The sequence below is a fragment of the Melanotaenia boesemani genome, chromosome 4 (assembly GCF_017639745.1).
Source record: "Melanotaenia boesemani isolate fMelBoe1 chromosome 4, fMelBoe1.pri, whole genome shotgun sequence".
NCBI classification, from domain to species: Eukaryota; Metazoa; Chordata; class Actinopteri; order Atheriniformes; family Melanotaeniidae; genus Melanotaenia; species Melanotaenia boesemani.
In genome coordinates this window covers 26,109,827-26,130,266 of record NC_055685.1, presented here as the reverse complement: position 1 = coordinate 26,130,266, position 20,440 = coordinate 26,109,827, and the positions used below count along the sequence as shown (strand labels likewise).

At 36.9% G+C, this 20,440-nt stretch overlaps 2 protein-coding genes across 2 annotated transcripts; both read left to right on the top strand.

Moving 5' to 3' along the window:
- Window positions 1-1,916: 1,916 nt before the first annotated feature.
- On the top strand, window positions 1,917-7,938 carry LOC121637775 (beta-2-glycoprotein 1-like). Its single transcript, XM_041982046.1, has 8 exons — window positions 1,917-2,063; window positions 2,251-2,427; window positions 2,855-2,951; window positions 3,207-3,283; window positions 3,634-3,822; window positions 6,435-6,614; window positions 6,842-7,039; window positions 7,657-7,938. The coding sequence occupies exons 1-8, from the start codon at window positions 1,988-1,990 to the stop codon at window positions 7,719-7,721; spliced, it is 1,059 nt and encodes a 352-aa protein (XP_041837980.1). The 5' UTR covers window positions 1,917-1,987; the 3' UTR covers window positions 7,722-7,938.
- A 1,169-nt stretch (window positions 7,939-9,107) lies between these two features.
- On the top strand, window positions 9,108-16,999 carry nol11 (nucleolar protein 11). The gene is made up of 18 exons (XM_041982043.1): window positions 9,108-9,290; window positions 9,682-9,795; window positions 10,327-10,383; window positions 10,648-10,796; window positions 11,729-11,786; window positions 12,107-12,248; window positions 12,991-13,197; window positions 13,323-13,399; window positions 13,718-13,841; window positions 13,964-14,055; window positions 14,379-14,444; window positions 14,578-14,762; window positions 14,988-15,113; window positions 15,321-15,554; window positions 15,693-15,771; window positions 15,862-15,954; window positions 16,145-16,252; window positions 16,375-16,999. The coding sequence occupies exons 1-18, from the start codon at window positions 9,144-9,146 to the stop codon at window positions 16,486-16,488; spliced, it is 2,172 nt and encodes a 723-aa protein (XP_041837977.1). The 5' UTR covers window positions 9,108-9,143; the 3' UTR covers window positions 16,489-16,999.
- The last annotated feature ends 3,441 nt before the right edge of the window (window positions 17,000-20,440 follow it).

Here is a 20,440-nt window from a genome sequence, read left to right as displayed (position 1 = left end):
GAAAACTGTAACCTAACAAAAATGTCTCCCAACTTCAATCCAATGGAATGCACTTTAGTTAGAGAAACACAACCTAACAGCAAAAAGCTGCTGAAACTAATTCTTTTTGAGGAAAATTAATGCTCAACAATCTATGGATGTCTTTGCTGTTGAGATGCTACTGTAGTGCTAATATGGTTTATATGAACCAGTATATGAACAATATAATATCCTGCTGTTGAACTCATTGCATTTCCTACAATGTGATACAGTTTTGAATCATTTCAAATTATGGTAATATTGTAGATACTGCTTGTATCTCTGCCACATATCCTATTCATGTTTCCCAGATAAAAATCACCAAGCACTTCACAGTAAATACAAAATACACAAAACCCCTTTAGCTAAATGCTTGCCTAAATAGAAGACCTGCTTTTTGGAAGAATTAAAGCAATCAGTGCAATGTAAAAACAAGAATACTGCTCTCATAGTTGAGATGCAACAGCAGAAACAGTTTCTCAGTGTCTCTCTGGGTGTGTGAAACAGCTAACAATTTCTGATTTAATCATCTGACAGTTCTTGTTGAAAAATATGGCTTGAACCACAGAACCCTAAAAATTATCACAAGAATTTTAGATGAAATTTAATCCCTGGTAACCGGTAGAAGATTGGAGTCATGTGTCCCTTTCATTGATAATCATCTCCAGCTCAAACTCTGACACCAGCCCTTTTCATTTTGAAAAAGTTTTTTCATACCAGCTCTTTGGAATGGCAGAGTAAAGATATCAACCGGTCAAACATCTAGATTGATCATGGCTGAAGCCTAAAGAGACTGTTTGTGGATTAATAATGATGATACAGGGCTATGAATAAAAAGTCTCTTATTTGAGTTAAACTGGAAGTAAACATTAGTTAACCATTACTTACTGTCTGCCAAATAAAACTCTGAATTTTTACATGAGAAGTACAGTTGGATGTCATCAGCATAGATTAATTGTAAGATGTAGTTAGATTGGCCAAATTTTGAAATACAGTATGTCAATAACTGAGCTGTGTGTATATTTAAAACAGATATGATACAGTAAAAAATACAACTATAACTTTTTAAAGTCTGAGGCTAACATTGTGGTAATAAGAGGACCAAAATGCATGTAAAGAGGCAGAAGACAGATGGGTGCAGGAATAAAGGCTCAATGATAATAATTGAAGGTAACATGATTAGAAAAAGTAAAACAGAGGCAGCTACTGATACAAAGAAGACACTGGGAAAACTATTACACTCTGGCAATTAAAATAAATAAATAAATAAAAAACAAGGGTTAAATATATAACGAGGAAAACAAACTAAAGAGGAGCAGGTAAAGCAAATTAGCAAGCGAAACCATGTGTTCGAAGAACAGGAAGTAAAACAAAGTGAACAAGGATTGAACTACAAAATAAAACAGGAAACCAGGACAGCAACTTCGGCAACAGAAACAGTAAATCCAACAACAACCCAAACCAAAGTCCACAGATCATGACACATAAGTGAGAGAACTATTTTTCATTCTCTTTATGGTGTTGTATGAGAATCTAAGAATATCTTGATCAATGACATGAATCAAAACCTTTCACAAATTCCTTTAATATTGCATGGTAGTTTGTCAAAAATAATTTACTAGTGCGATCAAAAATACTTTTCCAACTGAATGTATCTTTAACTTCTTATAAAAGCTATTTTTTAGATGACTCAGCAAGTGTAAAAAGAGCACAAGCAAAAGTTAATAATCTTAACAAAAACTCCTCTCTGATATCCACTTTTTTTTCCTTTTACTTCCCGTAAATTGGATTACAACACTTAGAAAAAAAAAAGAAAAAAAAAGAGAGAAAGAGAGAGAAAGAGACCACACATTTCATGCTGCTCTTATCTATTTACTTTATAGAAAAACAGCTGGGGAAAGGGACAGAGTGTCAGTATTTGAACCACAGCCACAGGAAACAGAAGAGACTTCATATTTTTCTACTGAGGATGGAAGCTGCTGTGACTTTGTTTCTCCTGTGTTCAGTTCTGTTCTTTTCATCTGTAACATCAGAACAGGACAACGGTATTGCTGGTATTTATTTTATAATGCATGGCTTGAAATGCGTATATTCATACTTACAGTGTCTGGCTCAGTATGCAGTGATTTTAGTCAAATGTTTATGTGATGTAAATGCAATGTAAATGTTTGGCAATATTATTTCTTTGAACCAACTTTACACATTTTTTAATCAATCTCTTTCTTATTGCAGTATGTTTTAGACCTGAGCTGTCAGGCAACATTGAAATGGAAGGGTTTCAGAGGTTTTTTAGCCCAGGTGTGGAGTTACTCCTTTCCTGTAAACAGGGATACACCCCGATGTTGGGTCCTCGCAAGATTGTTTGCTCTGTCAGTGGGGAGTGGACAAAAACAAACTTGCAGTGCATTCGTAGGTCTCTATTATTCTGTTATCACATATGTAGTTTATGTAGAACTATTTAAATATTCAGTCTTGATCATACATTTTGTGATTAGAGGAAAGGGAGATTTCGGTGAAATGTTCATCAGGAATATCAAGTGATGTAATCTGAATCATTCTTAGTATAAAATTTGGATTAAATAAAAGCATTTGCAGCACATATTCCTTCTTAAAATGTATAAATTAACTGAATTTTTTTCTGTGGTGCAGAACAAGGCATTATTTGAATTTTGCTAAAATAAGTGAAAATACTGCTTGTGTACATTGTTGGATCATAATTTCATTACAAAGTATAATTTTTGCACCTTGAATACAGTTTGTCTTGTTTGCATTATACATAAATATAACAAAGAAAAATCTTCCCTCTGAACCTGTTCTCCATATTTTCTTTCTTTAGCAAAATTATGTCCTTTTCCTGATCCACTGTCTAATGGAAAAATGTACTTTGAAGATAATGTGTACCAGAGTACAATCAACTATACTTGTAATGAAGGGTAAAGCAATAAAATTATGTTAATTTTCTTTGTTTAGTATATGACTTGCTCATTGGTAAAGTAGCGATTTCTGTGTAGATACAAAGAACCTCTAAAAATGATATGTAGTTCTATCCTGTTTATATGGTTGAGAAATTTAGCTAGTAGCATTAAACTGATCAGTATTTGACATTGAATACATATAACCTGATTCAAATCAATTAATTTTCTCTGTTTTCATTTGAAGCATAAACTGAACAATGTGTCGCTTCACAGGTATGTATTGACTGGACCAAGTACTATTGTGTGTCAAGCTAATGGAACATGGAGTACACCCGTACCAAAGTGCACAAGTATGTAAGCTACTGTGTTATTCCACAAAACAAGCAAATTGTAGAATGCATCTTTTAATTTTTTTTTAGAGAGTTTATAAAGAAAAAATATTTCTTGTATTTTGCTAAAACAAACATTCAATTTCATAATACTTTAGCACACAAAAGAGACACAACTTGATATTAGATCATTACAAACGTACTAAACCCAGAAATGTTTGCAACTTGGATTTAAAATTGAGTAAGATATGCAAAGTAACACATTAACTAAACCACCAATTCATAAGAGAAAGTGTTTAGGTTGGAGATAAACACTGGTTAAATATATTCTAACAAGTTTGAATTATCAAATTATGTCTCTCTTGTTGCAGCTGTGACCTGTGGTCTTGCTCCAGTCCCACAGTATGGAATGGTAATTTATGACGAGAGGGTCAGAGGGAACACTACTGATTTTGGCATCACAGCGACATACGCATGCCGCCCTCCATATACTATCTTTGGTAACCGCAGTGCAGAATGCACAGTAAATGGCACCTGGACTAAGACACCTGAATGTCGAGGTATGAGGATTAAAAACAATACAGTCTTGCTCCATAATGTGTAGCCTAATAGTGATGTGGATCCACAGCTCAAAACCTATAATGTTGCAATGAAAGCTCAAAACTTGTTAGATGTAACTACTCCATTTTCTAAGCTCCAAAACTGTGGCAAGTCTCCATTTTTAAATCAGGACAGATCATTCTTATAGCTTGCATTAGGCAAGGCAAATTTATTTGTATTGCACAGTTCATGTTCAAGACAATTCAAAGTGCTTTACATAAAACATTAAAAGCATTACAGCAGGGTGCAGGAAGCAATAATGAGTGCATTAAAAACAAACATTAAAAGAAATAGAATAACTTAAATAAAAACAGAAAGAAAAGGGTAAAATAAAATAGATAAAATACAAGAAATAAAGTTCCAGTGTGGGGAAAAACAGTATTAAAACATGATCAAGTTTTAAAATTGAAGCTTAAAAGAAACAGATGCAGATTTGGACTTTTAAATTAAAACTGTTGAAATGCAGCAGAGAACAAGTCTTTAACTTGGATTTAAATAAACTGAGTGTTTCAGTTGATCTGAGGCTTTCTGGGAGTTTGTTCCAGAAATGGGGAGCATAGAAGCTGAATGCAGCTTTTCCATGTCTGGTTCTGACTCTGGGAACTGATAAGAAACTGGATCCAGATTACCTGAGGGTTCTGGTAGGTTCATACTGGATCCATTCAGAGTTTTATAGACCAGCAGCAGAACATTATAGTCTATCCTCTGACAGACCAGCAGCCTGTGTAAAGACCTCAGAGCTGGACTGATGTGGTCCACTTTCTTAGTCTTAGTGAGAACTCCAACAGCAGAGTTCTGAATAAGCTGCAGGTGTCTAATTGATTTTTTAGGTAGACCTGTGAAGGCACTGTTACAATAATCAAGCAAACTAAAGGTGAAAGCATGGACTAGTTTTTTGAGGTCCTGCTGAGACATCAGATCTTTTACCCTTGATATATTCTTAAGGTGATAGTAGGTTGACTTTGTGATTCCTTAACTGTGTTTTTCAAAGTTAAGGTCTGAGTCCATCAGTACACCCAGACTTCTGGCCTGGTTGGTGGTTTTTAGGTTTTTAGGTATATAGACTGAAGCTCTGTGGTGAACTTTAATCATTTCTCTTTGGCTCCAAAGACAGTCACCTCAGTTTTATATTTGTTTAACAGAAGAAAGTTCAAACACATCCAGTCATTAATCTCCTCAATGCATTTACCAGGAGCCTGTACGGTGCCTCGGTCTCCTGGTGACATTGTAATATATATCTGTGTGTCATCTGCATAGCTATGGTAAATAGTTTTGCTTTTTTTATAACCTGTGCCAGTGGGAGCATGTAGATGTTAAACAGAAGAGGCCCCAGGATGGAACCTTGGGGAACTCCACATGTGATTCTTGTCTGCTCAGATGTAAACTTACCTATTGACACAAAGTACTTTCTGTTCTCTGAATAAGTTTTAAACCAGTGTAGTGCAGTACCAGAGTGCCCCACCCAGTTCTCCAGTTGTATAAGCAATATACTGTGGTCAACTGTATCAAATGCAGTACTGAGGTCTAGTAAGACTAAAACTGACTTTTTCCATTGTCTGTATTCCAACATACGTCATTAATTACTTTGGTCAGAGCAGTCTCAGTGCTGTGGTGCTGTCTTAAATCTGACTGGAAGGCATCATAGCAGTTGTTTTGTGTTAAAAAGTCATTTAGCTGATGAAAAACAGCTTTTTTCAATAATCTTACTTTGAAACGGAAGATATGACAATGGCCTGTAGTTTTCATTTGTGTCTTGTCTAGAGTCTGTTTTTAGCAGAGGCTTGATTACAGTTGTTTTTAGAGGTTCTGGGAAAATTAAAGACAAGTTTACAGTCTTTAACAGATCTGGCTCCAGAGTCTCATTATGTTGAAAAATGTTACACAACTACTGTCACATAATCCACTCTCATGTTTGAAGACTGTACTTTTTGACTGTGCTGTCTGTCTCTGGTTAGACTTATATTTAGACAAATTAATGGTTAGGGTCAAGGATTTAAAAACACATGGTTGGGCTGGAATATTACAGACTTACAGGCTTCATGTAGGCATCACTTTGTGTGAACACTGCTGAATACAAAACAACAGCCAAGGTAAAATTTTGCATCTCATAATATCTGGGTCTTCTTCATTGTGACTATTACAATTTTGACAAGTGGAAAAATAAGATTTGAGGTTTGATTAGATATTTTCTTATGAGAAATCCACACCGGGCATACAGGACTATTTAAGGTCAACTGTCTCGACTCAGGTTTTGTTGGAAGAGGATAACAGTTTTTCTACTGAATTTAGTAAAGGGGTTTTGTTTTTGTTTAATAGAAATGTTGTTAAATGGAAACAGAGAAACTGATTTTGGAAAAAAAAAACAAATGTTCATGTAATTTCAAACATCCAAGGAGGAGTGATCATTTGACAAACTGAGTTCACAAGTGAACAATGCCAAACAGTTAACTAGTAGCGTATTAGTGGGACTTAGTCACCACAACAGTCAAAAAATTAATTGGAAAAAGTACAACAGAAAAAGTCTATGTTTTCAAACAGTGTGTATCGAATGTACTAAATTGTTCCCCTACAGTTGTGACGTGTCTTCCACCAGAGAACATTGAAAGAGGCTACATGTCAAACAATAACAAGAAAGAATATGACTTCATGGAAAAAGTCAAATATGACTGCGAAGGCAACTACGTACTCGAAGGGAATGTGGAGACTGTTTGTCAGCAGGATGGGAAATGGTCAGAAAAACCATCCTGCAAGGGTAGGACATCATTTCAATCTTAGAATATTTTGCATGTTAAATGAGATATTAGCCTCTGATAAGGATCACCCAATGAGATATAGTGATAAAAATATTTTACACAGCTATCTTTGTAAGAGTTTAGTAAAGACGTTGTCATTCTCTTCATGTATTTCCAAGTTTCAGTCAAAATGCTCAAAAGTGTAATTCAAATAATAATTCCCTCTTTTTCTTTTTGTGACTTATAGCTCCGTGCACTGTAAACATCCAGAGAGCAAAAGTCTTTTACAAAGGAAAGAAAATGTGGATCAAAGATCTAAACTCAAACATGGTCTTGCACAAAGAAATCATCTCAGTATACTGCAAAGACAAGGCTAAGAGATGTGGTTATGCTGTGTCCACCCAGTGTATCGATGGAAAACTCCAAATCCCTGAATGCTTTGAAGGTAAAGCTCATTTCATTATAAAACAGAGAAAACAACTAAAAAAAAAGAACACAGACAAAACCCGAGAGCTAATTTCTGTTGATCCTTGGACAGAGCTGTTTTCAAAGAAAGCTTTGTTTTATCAACATGCTTTGTTGGTAAAAATTTTAGTAATACCCAAAGTCAAATAGACTAGAGCTTAAGCTGATACAGCTTTGTGTGGATTAAACATAAAATTAAAGCAAAACTGAGTCATAGCTTCACCTGTTGCTCTCTTTTTGTGTATCATGTAAAATGACTGTTAATATAACATCATTCAAACTTAACTTAAAAAAGAACATAAATGCCTTTGCAAGTAGAAAAAAACTCAACATGAAAATGATCCCAATTATTGCCACTGGGTGAAAACTCAGACTCATAATCAACCAACCCTGTAAAATCAGCAAAAGCCCATCAGAACACATAGAGGCGTTCAGTGTTTGTTGTCCTATAATAAACAAAAGGGCAACATTTCCTTACTCTAAAAATACTCATGTCACATGAAGAATGCAAAAGATAGTTTTGAATATTTTTCCCTCTGGAATCTATGGTTCAAAGGTTTATAACTTATTCTGCTTGTATGTGTCTGTTTCTTTCAGAACCCAGTCAGCTTGATTATAACAATCATACAAGTTCTCTTCCATCAGAAATTGGGCAGTGTTAAAACAAAGACACATCCCGCTTCAGATGAAGCCACTGAAGTATGGAATACATGTTGTGTGCTCTAATCTATGAAATGAAAAACACAGCTCTGATAATTCATCATTGACATTTAATATGATTTTTTTAAGGATATGTAAAAATATTGCTACTCAAAGATATGAATTTTACATAAAATATGTGTCCAATTAATTCCAAACATAAACTATTTCAAGCAAGTATACTTTTCTCTTTGTGATTTATTTTGAAAAGAAAAGCCTGTGTCTTTGAAGAGCAAATGTCTGTTACATTTGCATGCAGAGTAATGTGTGTACCGTCTTAGGGAATGACCTCAGCAAGTTAATGCACTATTATATACATATGTGTACAGACGTCTCTGTACACTATGAGGCTGCTATCCGAGATGAAACATCCAAGTTCTATGAATACATCAAGAAGATGGCCCCAAGGGATGAAGCACTGAGCTCCAACAGATACCTGGAGAAACATCAGACATCTGCATCCAGAAGAGTGCAGTCACCTAAAATACTGCGTAGGACCCTCAAGCTCCTAGGACTCTGGCAGAGGACCCGGGTTCGAGATGGACAGCCATCCAGTCTACCCAGGGAAGAATGGTGGTTGGGTGAGGGAAGAGTTTTGTGCTGAAAAATTAAAGAAATTTGATTAAAGAAATAAAAGCTCAGTGTAAAGAGGGTGTATAGAGGATAAAGAGAAAACAAAAACAACAACCACACCCACCAAACAACAACAATACCACCGACAATCACCTACAAGTCACGTCTAACCTATATTTGAATTTGTCACTTATTTAGTTTTTGTCTGTCCTAAAACAGTGTGATGGGTTAAAAGTGCCCAACACTGGGCAGGTATCCAAGCAGGTGCTGCCCCACAGAAACCCACTAGGCCAGAGAACATCCTATTCACCCAAAGGTCTCTTCCTGTTCATTATGGGTTACTTTCTATTGCTTTGCTTTGTTATTTGAGTCCTTTAAAAACAGAGCTCCTTGATATTACGATGCAACTCAAGAACAATGCTGTTGCCTGTAAGCTGGGGTGACTGCCTGGTGAACAAAAACGTAGATGGCAAATGTCAATCTAACATCCATGTGATTCAATGAAGCAGGTTTATTTTATCACATAATATAGTACTGTAACAAGACAAGCTGCTTTGCTCTTTGAAGGAGGAGGCATCACAATAGTGTAAACAGTTTTCAAAAAATTTAAATAAATTCAAGGAGTCAAAACTCAATTTAAAAAGTTTAAGTTATATCAGTAATACCAGCTTAAGCATGCAAGTAAATAGATTAAAGAATCAACAAATATACACTTTTAATTTAACATCACGCTGAAGTAAGCCCTCTTGTGGCAGTTCCAGTTGCTTCTCGTCTATTCTCGCGAGATCAAGCGAGCTTCCTTCTGGTCCAGCATGGCAGCGCTGTATGAGGGATACACGTTGTGCGGGCTTGTTCCAGGTCAAAATCAGTCAACTTCGGGTATTCAGGGAATCGAAGAAGAGAGAGATAGCGACCATGTCATCGTTACCGACTCGACCAGATCTGTGATTCTGTACAAGGTAACGTTTAGACTTCATTTGCTTCCCGTAATGTGGGCCAGCTGATTGCTGGTGTACTCGTGTTAGCATCCTCGACTAGTCTGAGAAAAACTGCCACAACCATAACACCTCAAGAGACAAATTGCATGATCCATTGAGTTTACTGATTCCTTTTCTTGAAAAATACACAGAAATGTTCTCTTAGTTTGGGGAAATATATTATGTTTTTCCTCAAAGACGGTCAAAGGTTTGCTAATGTTAGCAACACATAAAATCATGAACATCTAGCTAAAACGATTTTAAAACTTAGCTAAACTGTCAACTTTTCTATTCGTCTGCGCTTTTGATTTTAGGAAAATTACGTAAAATGCATTCTCGTCATTAATTGCTTGTATCTTTTATGTTCTGGCAGGTTTCAGACCAGAAACCTTTGGGCAGCTGGACGGTGAAACAAGGACAAGTACTGACCTGCTCAGCAGTGTTTAACTCGCAGACCAAGGAATATGTGACAGTCTCGGACAACAAGGTACACTGCTTCATTCACTGGATTGGCAGACAGAGCAGAAAGATTTTGATTAGTTCAGAACATTGAAATTTGGCTGCATCTTGCAGCTCTTATGACATTTATTTAGTGTATTTGGAAAATGTAGTGCTGATAGATTTGTTCTGTACTTTCAATATACAATAAAGTCCGTGGGCAGCGTCACTTACAAGAACCAAGTTTTTTTTTTGTTTGTTTGTTTTTTTGTTCCAAATAACATATTGGTTGATGCAGCACTGTCATTATGCAGCCACATTAATCCAACAAAATACTAATCAGATTTCACCCAAACGCTGGTCAGTTGTCCATTCCAAGCAGCTATTGTACATAGTAAATTTCCATGCACTAAGAACAATGTTTACTCAAGTACTAGTGCACTTGTTTCCAGCTGCTTCTTTCTAGCTCAGTATTTCTTCTATCAGCCAGGTTTGCATGCAAAACAAAACGGATGTTGTCCACATATATTTGAAACACAGAATTAAAAGCCACATTCATAAAAATCTTTTTATTTTTCAGGTTATAAGAATTTGGAAGGAAGAAGACATCATATTAGACAAGGCTTTCAAAGCTACAGTAAGTCTAAATATAGTTTTTAGTCTCCCATCTTCGGGACCAGTTGGATCAAACATGTAGTTTATAATGTAAAGTTTACTGTAGTGCATTGTAATAATTGTGTAATCATGTCAATGTTAAATTTGACATGTCTTTATTTTAGCCAACACTTTTGGAATTGTCCATAGTGTCACAAATAATCAACCTGAAACATCTTCTGTGACCTTTTTTTAATGTTGGCAAATCATATCACATTCTCATTTCTGCCTATGTATTTTCTCGCAGGTGTCAACAGATGTGTGGAAGGTGCATTGTCCACGAGGAGGGGAGCCTGTGGTCTTGTTTCAGAGAGGAGCTGTACGACTGTTGGACCCCCTGCTTTCTGCTCCCCAGCAGCCAATCGAAGAGGTCCTGACTCAAGAGGAGACCATCAGGTTGGCAACATTTTTTTTAAATTATTTTTTTATCTTTTTTTAAATTAATTTGCTTGTTACCCTTTCTTTAACTGGGATATTATAGCTTATGAGATTTTAAATATATATCTATATATACATATATATATATATATATATATATATGTATATGTATATATATATATATATATATATATATATATATATATATATATATATATATATATATATATATATGTATATGTATATATGTATATATATATATATATATATATATATATATATATATATATATATATGTATATGTATATGTGTATATATATATATATGTATATGTATATGTGTATATATATATATATATATGTATATGTGTATATATATATGTATATGTGTATATATATATATATATATATATATATATATATATATATATATATATATATATATATATATATATATATATATATATATATACATACATATATATATATATATATATGGTTTTTTTTTTTGTTTGTTTTTTTGTTTTTTTTTTTTAAGAATGACCTGACCAAGACAGGAAATAGCACACAAAAAATATCCTTAAAAGATGAAGTAAGTAAAGATGGGAATGAGTAAAATACAAGAAATTTGAGAATTTAATTAGCAACACTGATTAAAAGATGCAGATAAATGTCTACAGGTGAGGGAAAAGGCCAAAAATAAATATTTCTTTGTAGAAATCTTCCTCAGTCTTCCTCAGTTGAAAATATTATGAATTTTCACTTCATAATGACAGTCCTCAGTTTAACATCTGATATGCTCTTTGTGTCATTTTACAAAGTATCTTAAATTTAGGGACATGGGTAGCACTGTGACTGGCAGGATTCTACACAATGTTCAGTATAACATTTGCACATAGAGCTCTCCTGTGTAATGTGGTTACAATTGAATGACTGCCATTTTTTGGGAAGGTGGAGCACCAGCCTGGTGGCAGAGACACGGACCGTTGTCGTCTACGCAACTGAACTGGTAACATCATTTTAATCATCCAATCAGGTTCATTCTGTTTACTTAGGTTATCAAGTCTCTGTTTCCTTGTTTGTCAGACAGATAGGAAAAAAGTTTTCGTTACTTCAACATGTTTCGACTGCTTTTGTAATTGTCCTCAGAAGACAGATTTGAATCATTTTCCACTTTACCTAAACCTGACTTCTAGAAATTATTTTACTTTCATTTCAAGTTATAAAGACAGTAATGTCAATGGTTTCACTCTGAACATTTGCATATAGTAAGAAACAAATTTTTTTAAGTGCCTGTTTGTCTTGATAATTGCTTATGTCTGCCAACAGAAAGGAGATAATTTCCTCTACCTGCAGAGACTGAACCCCAACTCCCTACAGAGGTATCGGCTGGAGGGAGAGGATCCTGGTCTCTCCCCACTCAGCTTCTCTGCCTCCTACAGGGATAAACACATCTGCTTGCTTTATCTCTGTAAGTCTGAATTTCCTGTGAAAGTACTTTTAATATTTGTGTTTGATGGAAGAGGAAAGATTTATACATAATGGGAAACAACTTGAATGGCTTATCAGATTAACACTGGCTTTGGGTATATAGCTGTAATGCTTAACAGGCTTAAGATGTCTTTTGTTTTTGTAGTATTAAAAAAAATTGCACAGAAGTACAATGGAATAAATATGACTTCCATTTAGCCTTTTTAATTTGATGCCAAATACAGTAAAAGAGGTAATGACTAGACTTAAGACTTAATTTAAAATGTCCGCTAATTACAACATATAATTTGTATTAGTTTGGTTCCTTTTAATGAACATACATGCTGACATGGCATGCAAAGTTACCTAGTATGCATGGTTGGTGTTTTACAGTTGAGTGGTCTTATTGCTGCTTTAATAGGTTATTCTGGCACATGTTTAACCATGTTGTAGAGTAAGTTTGATAATCCTTGGTGAGTGAAAATCTGATGATCTGATTTGAAAAGTAACACAAGGTATTATAGTATTATTCAATCATCCCTTCAGTCATTTAACTAGGAACTTGCATTCACTAACAGAACTAGCTTTGAACATTGCTGACCTGAGTTAGGAACTTCGGCTCCTTTATTTTTACAGGCTTTGTTCCTGTATGGACGCTCAACAAGATTCCCAAGATATTTTAATCAGTTCTCATTTGAATCTCCCCCATTAAACAAGTTGTACTTTATTTTTCTGGCATTCAGACCCCAATGGCCATGTGTACCAGAGTGTGATCTCTGTGCGGGGTCCAGGGGCTGATGAAGGGACACAGGCTCTTCCGTTGCCTCGCAGTCTAGTGCTGAGCCTCCCTCTCAGTGAAGGCCTGCTGGAAGCAGCATCAGCCGTGGTCCTTGATGATGCTCATGTGGCAGTTGTGGGGGCTCCACATCCCTGTGCTGGAGCTGGTAAAGGTAAATGCTGGTCAGACATGACTGAATGCTAGACCTTTAGTTGTGAACTTGTTTTCATGACCAGAAGACTGGAATGATCTACTTTATATGTCTACTGTTTCTGAATAGTTTCCTTTCAATTTTAGACTTTCTCTGCATCTGGAATACTAATTTTCAGATTCTTCAAGCTGGAAAGGAAATGGCGGGTAAAGTCTTTGGACAGGTAGGAATCTGTCACATTAGAGCCATGAGTCACACATTTTTGCTGCTGTTTTAAGAACAATGCATTAACAGGCCAGGTCTCCCTGTCCTTCCAGCTGTTGGGTGCTGATGAAGGACTGTATGACTTTGGTAGAGCATTGCATCTGTTCTCCACTGTAAGAAGGGTTAATGTTCCTCCTTACAACTTTATAGCAGTTTACAGCCCTTAAACTGTTGAATAAATGTATTAATTAGACATGTATAATTGTTTCAGTTACATTCACTTACTTTGTACCATTACTACAAATTGTTTTGTTTTTTTCTTTCCTCTTCAATTTAGCTATGGAGTTATTCAAACAAGTTATTTATTCCACATGGAAAATTCCTCTCTGTTATACCATTTGCATGTCCCAAATCTTCCCTTGCCTCTGCCCTGGGAAAACTAAGGCAGCCCAAGACTGAAGGTGAGCAGAAACAAGTGGCTGCCCTTTTTTTCTTTAGTAATAACTTCATAAAGCAGAGGACCGCTTTCCTTTGAAACTTTTTATGTTCAGCCATTTAAATTGTGCTTCTCAAACCATCACAGAGCCCAAGCCTCCAGCTTCGGTGCCATCTTGGAATAACATCCTGCATGGAGACACAGCTCGGCCTACAGAAACAATAGAGACGAGGAAGACAGTATGTTCAGTAACATTCATTTTCATTCATTTATTTATGGTGATGATTAATTGTGTCTTTTATCTGAAATTGTGATTTCCTAATTTTGCTTCCTGAATTTGTGTAACGTTCAGAAGATGTATAGAATTGTACTAAAGTTAAGATCATAAAAACTAACGTGTCTTGGAATTAAAAAGCTAATCTGGCAAAGCATAGTGTTTTATGCAGTTTTTAAAGTTTAGATGTCTTGGCACCTGTGGAGTATTGGTTCAGTTATTCAAATGGAAGCAGTGTCTGTTTTTCTTTTAAGATGCTCATTTTGATTTTTCTCTTTTACCCTACAGAGAACAACCAGGAAGACTCAGTCAGCTCCGAATTTAACAGTTGACCAAGTACTGGAACTCATTAAGGTAACTAATAATGAAAATAATGATATATGTTTTCATGGATCTCTAATATCTGAATTCACATTCCATAAATTGACAGAACTGAGGAGTGAAAAAATATACCAAGCAATTCTACAAATCTGCTTTCCTCCTGCAGACAGCACCACAAGAGGATGTCCAGGGAGAAGTAGAGGGACTCCTGTTCAGGCACGATGTCAAAGACCTGCAGCCCTTGTTGGGACAGCTAGCTTCATCCCTTGTGTCCCGAAGCCTGGCTGATCCAGCCTTCTACTCACCCAGCACGCTAGCACAGCTTGTGCACACCAAGTGCCTCTGCCACAGGTTAGTAAGGCACAAGAGTGCAACCAGAATGATGATTTATATTTTGTAAATGTTGACTCACAATCAGTGTTATTGGGCTTCACTTTTTCAAAATGCATTTCTGTTTTATTTTCCTGTAATAATCTGAACCTGCATTTGAATGGTGTTGAAGTAATAATAAAAAATTAATTTAGACAGTGGTGTTCATGTTGAATGTAATTGTTTACCATCATTACCTTTTAACAGTGTTTGTCCTGATCTCATTCCCCTGGCTCTTGAGAGGAAGGATTACTTTCTGTGTCAGCTCTGCTTGCAGTTCTTCACCGACATCCCTGAAGCTGTCATCTGTGCCTGCCTCAAGGCGTTCATCAGGTAAAAACGAAGGGACATTATCTCTGCCAGTGTGCTTTAGATATTGCCACAGAGGGGCAGTAAAACACTTAAAACTCCACACATTGTGACTTGAAACTGCTGACATGCTGTATATTATTTAGATGGAACTGCTTTGAAATTGTTGAAACTTTTAAGCGAAGATGTTTGACACATATATGACTTGCTGTCTAATAATTTCTCTTCCAGTTTGCCAGATCTTGATGCAGAGAAGTTGAGCCTGGAGCCTGACAGTCTCTCTTTCATGGAAACTCTAATATCTAAAGAGCATGGCCGAGTCGGCATGCAGAACGGTTTTAGACCCCCTTCCTTTGAGGACCTCTCAGATACCAATAATGACCAACAGACAAGTGTCCAAAAAGAGACTACCAAGAGTCCATCACAACACGCTTGCCCTATGGGATCACATAAAGCTGCTCTTTTGTATCCTCCAACTTACATCGACTGAAATACAACACTTTACAAGTTTGTGCTACTTCTTTCTTTTTTTGTATTTTTATACCTTGTGCCATTAATTTACACTTAATTATGAAGTATGAGATCTTAACTCAAGCTGTGCAGAAATGAAGTCCTGCAGACGGCGTACAGCGACACTTTCCTCCTCCCACACCTCAAGGATCTCTCCTCTCAGCATGTTGTTGTCAGTAAAAACTAGCCACGTTGTTCTAAATTAAGTCAGGGCTGCACTGAAATTTCTCCTAAAACAGCTGTTTTGTCTTCTGTCATCCAGCTTTTCCTCAAGTACCTACAGTTTCTCTATTTAAGATATTCCCAAGATGATTTTCCACAGACGCACAGCTTTAGATCACCAAGTCTAAATCAGGTTTGTATCACATCTGATTTTGTGATTCGGGCTGCCACACTTGGGCACACGTACAAGTACATTACATGTATTAAATTGTTTTCCAAAAAGTAGCTGTGCACAAATGCAACAGTGGAATGTAGCAAATCAGATTTTCCAGTTTGAAAAGGATTACATTTTTAACTCTGTGATCCTTTGTGTTTGAGTGCAGATCATGGATTGGGTATGTATGCTGCTGGATGCCCATTTTACAGTGCTAGTGATGACCCCAGAGGCCAAAGAAATACTGCTGAACCTCCTCAATTTTGTTCGGGTTCAGGTAACCATTTTCTCCTTTTTCTGCTCTGTAACTGCATGATGGTTTGGCATAAAAAAGAAAAAAAAACTATTCTTACATGTAGCAGGTTTTGTGGAAATCATGGTTCTCTCTTTTGTCTTCAGGTGAGGCTGTTCTCAGAGCTTGGAAAGATTGAGGGCAGCCTCCAAGAGCTCAACAAGATGAAGGTAAAGAAGGACATTGGACAATACTCCATTGAAGTCATTGAGCTGTTTTAAAAAAGTGTAGAGAATTGTTTTAATCAAATCTAACTTCTCCTTTTTTCGGTGAAGTGGTTTAGAGGCTGCATATTGTCATGTGTCAAGTGCTTTTTGGCACAGATGCTTCCTATCAAAAAGGTTTTACGGTATAAGACTGAAAATCCTGATGTGACTTGGACATTAAATATGTTGCAGATGTCTATAAAGCCTTTTGTAAAATTGTTTAAGGTGGTGGAATTTTTGCCATTCAAATAATACGTTTTGCATGTTAGATTCAGTCCACACATGCCTGCAAGAGTAACTGTGGTTTAGTAAAATACATGCTAAAGCCACCTTGTACAACATTATGGTAAAAGTTTATTTTTTTATTATAGGACTTTGAAACTTTAACCACACAAATCAGTGTTCTTTTGTTTGTGTGTGCATGTGTGTCCCATCACAGCTGAATATTTGTAAATCTGTCAGTTTTTACTGTTTCCACATAAAAGACTTGTATGTTGGATATAAATATATAACATGAGGAAAAAGATCTGGCAGGTGTGGCGTTTTTATTCAAACTGCTGCCAATTTTTGGTTTAGTTCATTGATTTTTGGGTCGATTGTAGTTTGTTATTCTGGGTGTATGCTGTACAGCGGAGCTACTCAATTCGTTCTTTGGAAGGCCGCAGTCCTGCTGGTTTTCAGTGTGTCCCTGCTCCAACACACCTGACTCAAATTAATGAGTCATGAAGAACTTCATAAGGTTTTGGTTTCATTTAATTTGAGTCAGGTGTGCTGGAGCAGAGAGACATTGAAAACCTGTAGGCCTGCGGCCCTGGTACTACTGAATTGAGTAGCCCTGTAGTAGAGCCTGATGTAACACGCCTTGGTGTAGTGGGTGGCAGCATGCACCTTCTAACATAGGTTTGTGATCCGCTATTAAAGTGTAACTACAGTCCCTACTTTTTGCGTAACTGTGAAAGAACAGAAGTCAAACTAGCAAACCTACACCAAGTTCACATCCCTTCATATGCGATGGTGGGCGTGGTTTTCTATGCCTGCTAGGCAAGACCCATCTGTTTCCATTTTGAGGGTGGGGGCCGGGGGGGGGGGGGGGGGGGGGGGGGTTAAAGTTTTCTGGCGACATGGATATGGCTCTATGTCAGAAAAACATAACCTGGTTTTATCCTGTAGAGGGTGTTAGGAGCCATTTTTACCCACAAAATCCCATTTTCAAAATAAAGAAATACAAATTTTATTGACAGTATAGGTGGTCATCGCAATTAAGTAATACTATGTTATTGAAAGCTTAAAAAAAAAATTTTTAGGTGAAAGATTCTATGATGATTGCGTTTGTCCAGAAGGTGGAGCTATTTTTAAGCTAGTTCATTTGGGCCACGCCCATTGAATGCCCAACTCCACCCACATCCAGCCCCGCCCCATTCGGCTATCTGCAGCCGGGAGTTATTGGACCAGCAGTTGTCATCAGTCTCACAATAGCCAACTGAGGTAGTGAAGTCAAAGTATAGGTAAGTGATCAAAATAAAGTGTACATTTTGTGTATTTAGCAAGACAACGGTATGTTTATAAGAGCCCACCAAATGAGGGCAAGATCATATGCAGTTTTTCTTACTTTTCTGACTTCTTCATGGGGGTCATTAGGCCTATTTTATGGGGTCTCGAGCCACCCTAAAAGTAATACATTTATTAGTTCATTATTTGCTTTAAGGATGTTAATGATCGTTTAAGGTGCGTTAGCAACGTCTGGAATGCAGCGCAGTAAAGTTTCCCATTTTAAATTCCGGCAGCCAAATCTGGTCCGTTTATCACTGCTCCAGGCTTTCATTCCCACGTTTCATGCCGACTCCAGCAACTGTATGTCACAGCGTGAGTCTGTGATCTAAATGATATACAGGGAGTTTTTTTTTTTTTTTTTTTTTTTTTGAGATGACAGTTGTAATCACTAACACACCTCAGACCACATGATAATCTTATAGGATAACCTTATACGACTCAATATAATCTAGCATTTGCTATCTTTGGTCAGGAAGGGGGAAAATCGGGACAAAAACAGCCCGATAATCTTTATGTGTGTACCCAGCTTAAGGCAGGGGCACCCAAGTCCGGCCCTTAAGGTCTACTATTCTGCAACTTTTAGACAACCTTTCTCCAACACACCTAAAGCCTGGTACACACATACAGATTATCAGGCTGTTTTTGTCCCAATTTTGCCTCTTTTCGACAAAGGACAACAAACGCCTGATTATCGTGAGTCTTATGAGATTTTTCTGTACAATTATCATTTGGTCTGAGGTGTGTTACGAGCAGATTTGTCCCGATAATCGGCTCCAAAATGGGTTGTAGCCAAGAATCGGAAATATTGATCGTGTTCAACATTTACGACCCGATATCTTCATATGTGTGAGGAAAGCTGACAACTCCTGAACTGTGACTGTGTGGATGGTGACGTGGCACGGGATGTAGCCAATCAGAGAGTGAGCTGGCTGGGGAACAAGGAAGGATATAATGTCTGTGTTCATGCTGTCACCAGTCTGTTATTTTTTTAATTTTATTTTATATTTTTCCAGTTCTGGCTTTTTCTATTAACAATAGTCCCAAGACCACCATCATTCCCTCGTCCTATATATCCTCTTCCATGCTGGGTGCTGTTTTCCAGTTGTTGCTATGGTTCTTCTTCGTTTATTGCCAGGTAAGAAATCTGTGCGCATGACCATTTCCATGTGTGGCTTGCCGTTTATTAATTTGGATGTGAGTGTAGGATATGATCAAATCTCACAACAGGTCTGAGATTGTGTACGCAAGTTTGAGTCCATGTGGATTTGCGGTGCAGTACAGCACACCCTAGAAATTATTAACTAAACACCAAACTGTCATCTAAGCATAAGCAGCCACATATTCAGTATATTCAGTGCTCAGAATTAACACATTTGCAGAAAAGCATATTAAAATGGATTCCCAAAACAAATAAAATAGGCCTAACTTATTGATACCAGTGCACACTGACGCATTCAAAATATGAGTTGGGAAAATAACAAATGTGATAAACAGCCTAAAGTTCAATTTATGCTTCCTTATGTACGTAAATAGGGATGTCCATTTGAAACATTGTCATACGTCGCTGTCCTTATTCGTTCATGCGTTGTTTGCATTGCCTTTGTTGTTAAGTCCTCCACTAGTGAGCAGTGCCAGGGTCAGAGATACCGGTTGCATTGCTATAAGATTGTTTCCAAACGCCCAACAAGCCCTAAACACTCGCATAGCCTTTCTTCATAATTGCTTGAGCAATTTCTACAGTTGTGCTATTTTTTTTTTTATGTTCTTGTCCTCTCTGTTCCCATTTTTCTTCTCTGGTTTGTTTTTTTTTCACTGGTTGCGTGTCAGCTATTCTGCTTAGTACTGCCCCTGCGATTTTGGTTGTATTGCTCCGCTTTCTGCATCAAGCAATGGATAACTAAGCTCTGTGAAAATGGACCAAATTATATGTGTGGCGTTCTGGTCGTGCAAGGGTCGGACAACGCCACCCCGGGACTTTCACCCGAGGAAATGCACCAAGGTGGTGAACTTACCACAAGGCACCCAAGTTCAATATGCACGAGGCAGAGACAGCAGTTCCAATAAACAGATCAATTTATTAAACCAAAAAATGTCAATTAAAATAACCGAAAAGACCAATGGAATAAATCAGGGCTGAGACCTACTTGGTTGGGGAGGGTCCAGACAAAATGAAAAGGGGGTCCCAGGAACATCACAAGTGAGGTTAAACAAACAAAACCAACTTAAATCCACACGACACACAGAGGGGGCACCACCAACACCACTAGAGACACCAATCCACCACCAAAGGCTCAGCACCTGATAAAAGAAGAAAAAGAAACCCAGAATTATAACATACTCTCAATGAAACAAAGTTACTAAAAACTTGATAAAAGAAGATAACCAAAAGAACTGCATCTACTCTAAAACAGGCACG

Excerpts from the sequence above, each read along its gene's own strand:
- nol11 (XM_041982043.1), top strand. The coding sequence starts at position 9,144 with ATGGCAGCGCTGTATGAGGGATACACGTTGTGCGGGCTTGTTCCAGGT. Across the intron at positions 10,797-11,728 it reads ACTCAAGAGGAGACCATCAG|GTGGAGCACCAGCCTGGTGG; the intron begins GTTGGCAACATT and ends TTTTTTGGGAAG. Across the intron at positions 14,763-14,987 it reads ACCAAGTGCCTCTGCCACAG|TGTTTGTCCTGATCTCATTC; the intron begins GTTAGTAAGGCA and ends ACCTTTTAACAG.
- LOC121637775 (XM_041982046.1), top strand. The coding sequence starts at position 1,988 with ATGGAAGCTGCTGTGACTTTGTTTCTCCTGTGTTCAGTTCTGTTCTTT. Across the intron at positions 2,428-2,854 it reads AACAAACTTGCAGTGCATTC|CAAAATTATGTCCTTTTCCT; the intron begins GTAGGTCTCTAT and ends TTCTTTCTTTAG. Across the intron at positions 3,823-6,434 it reads TAAGACACCTGAATGTCGAG|TTGTGACGTGTCTTCCACCA; the intron begins GTATGAGGATTA and ends GTTCCCCTACAG.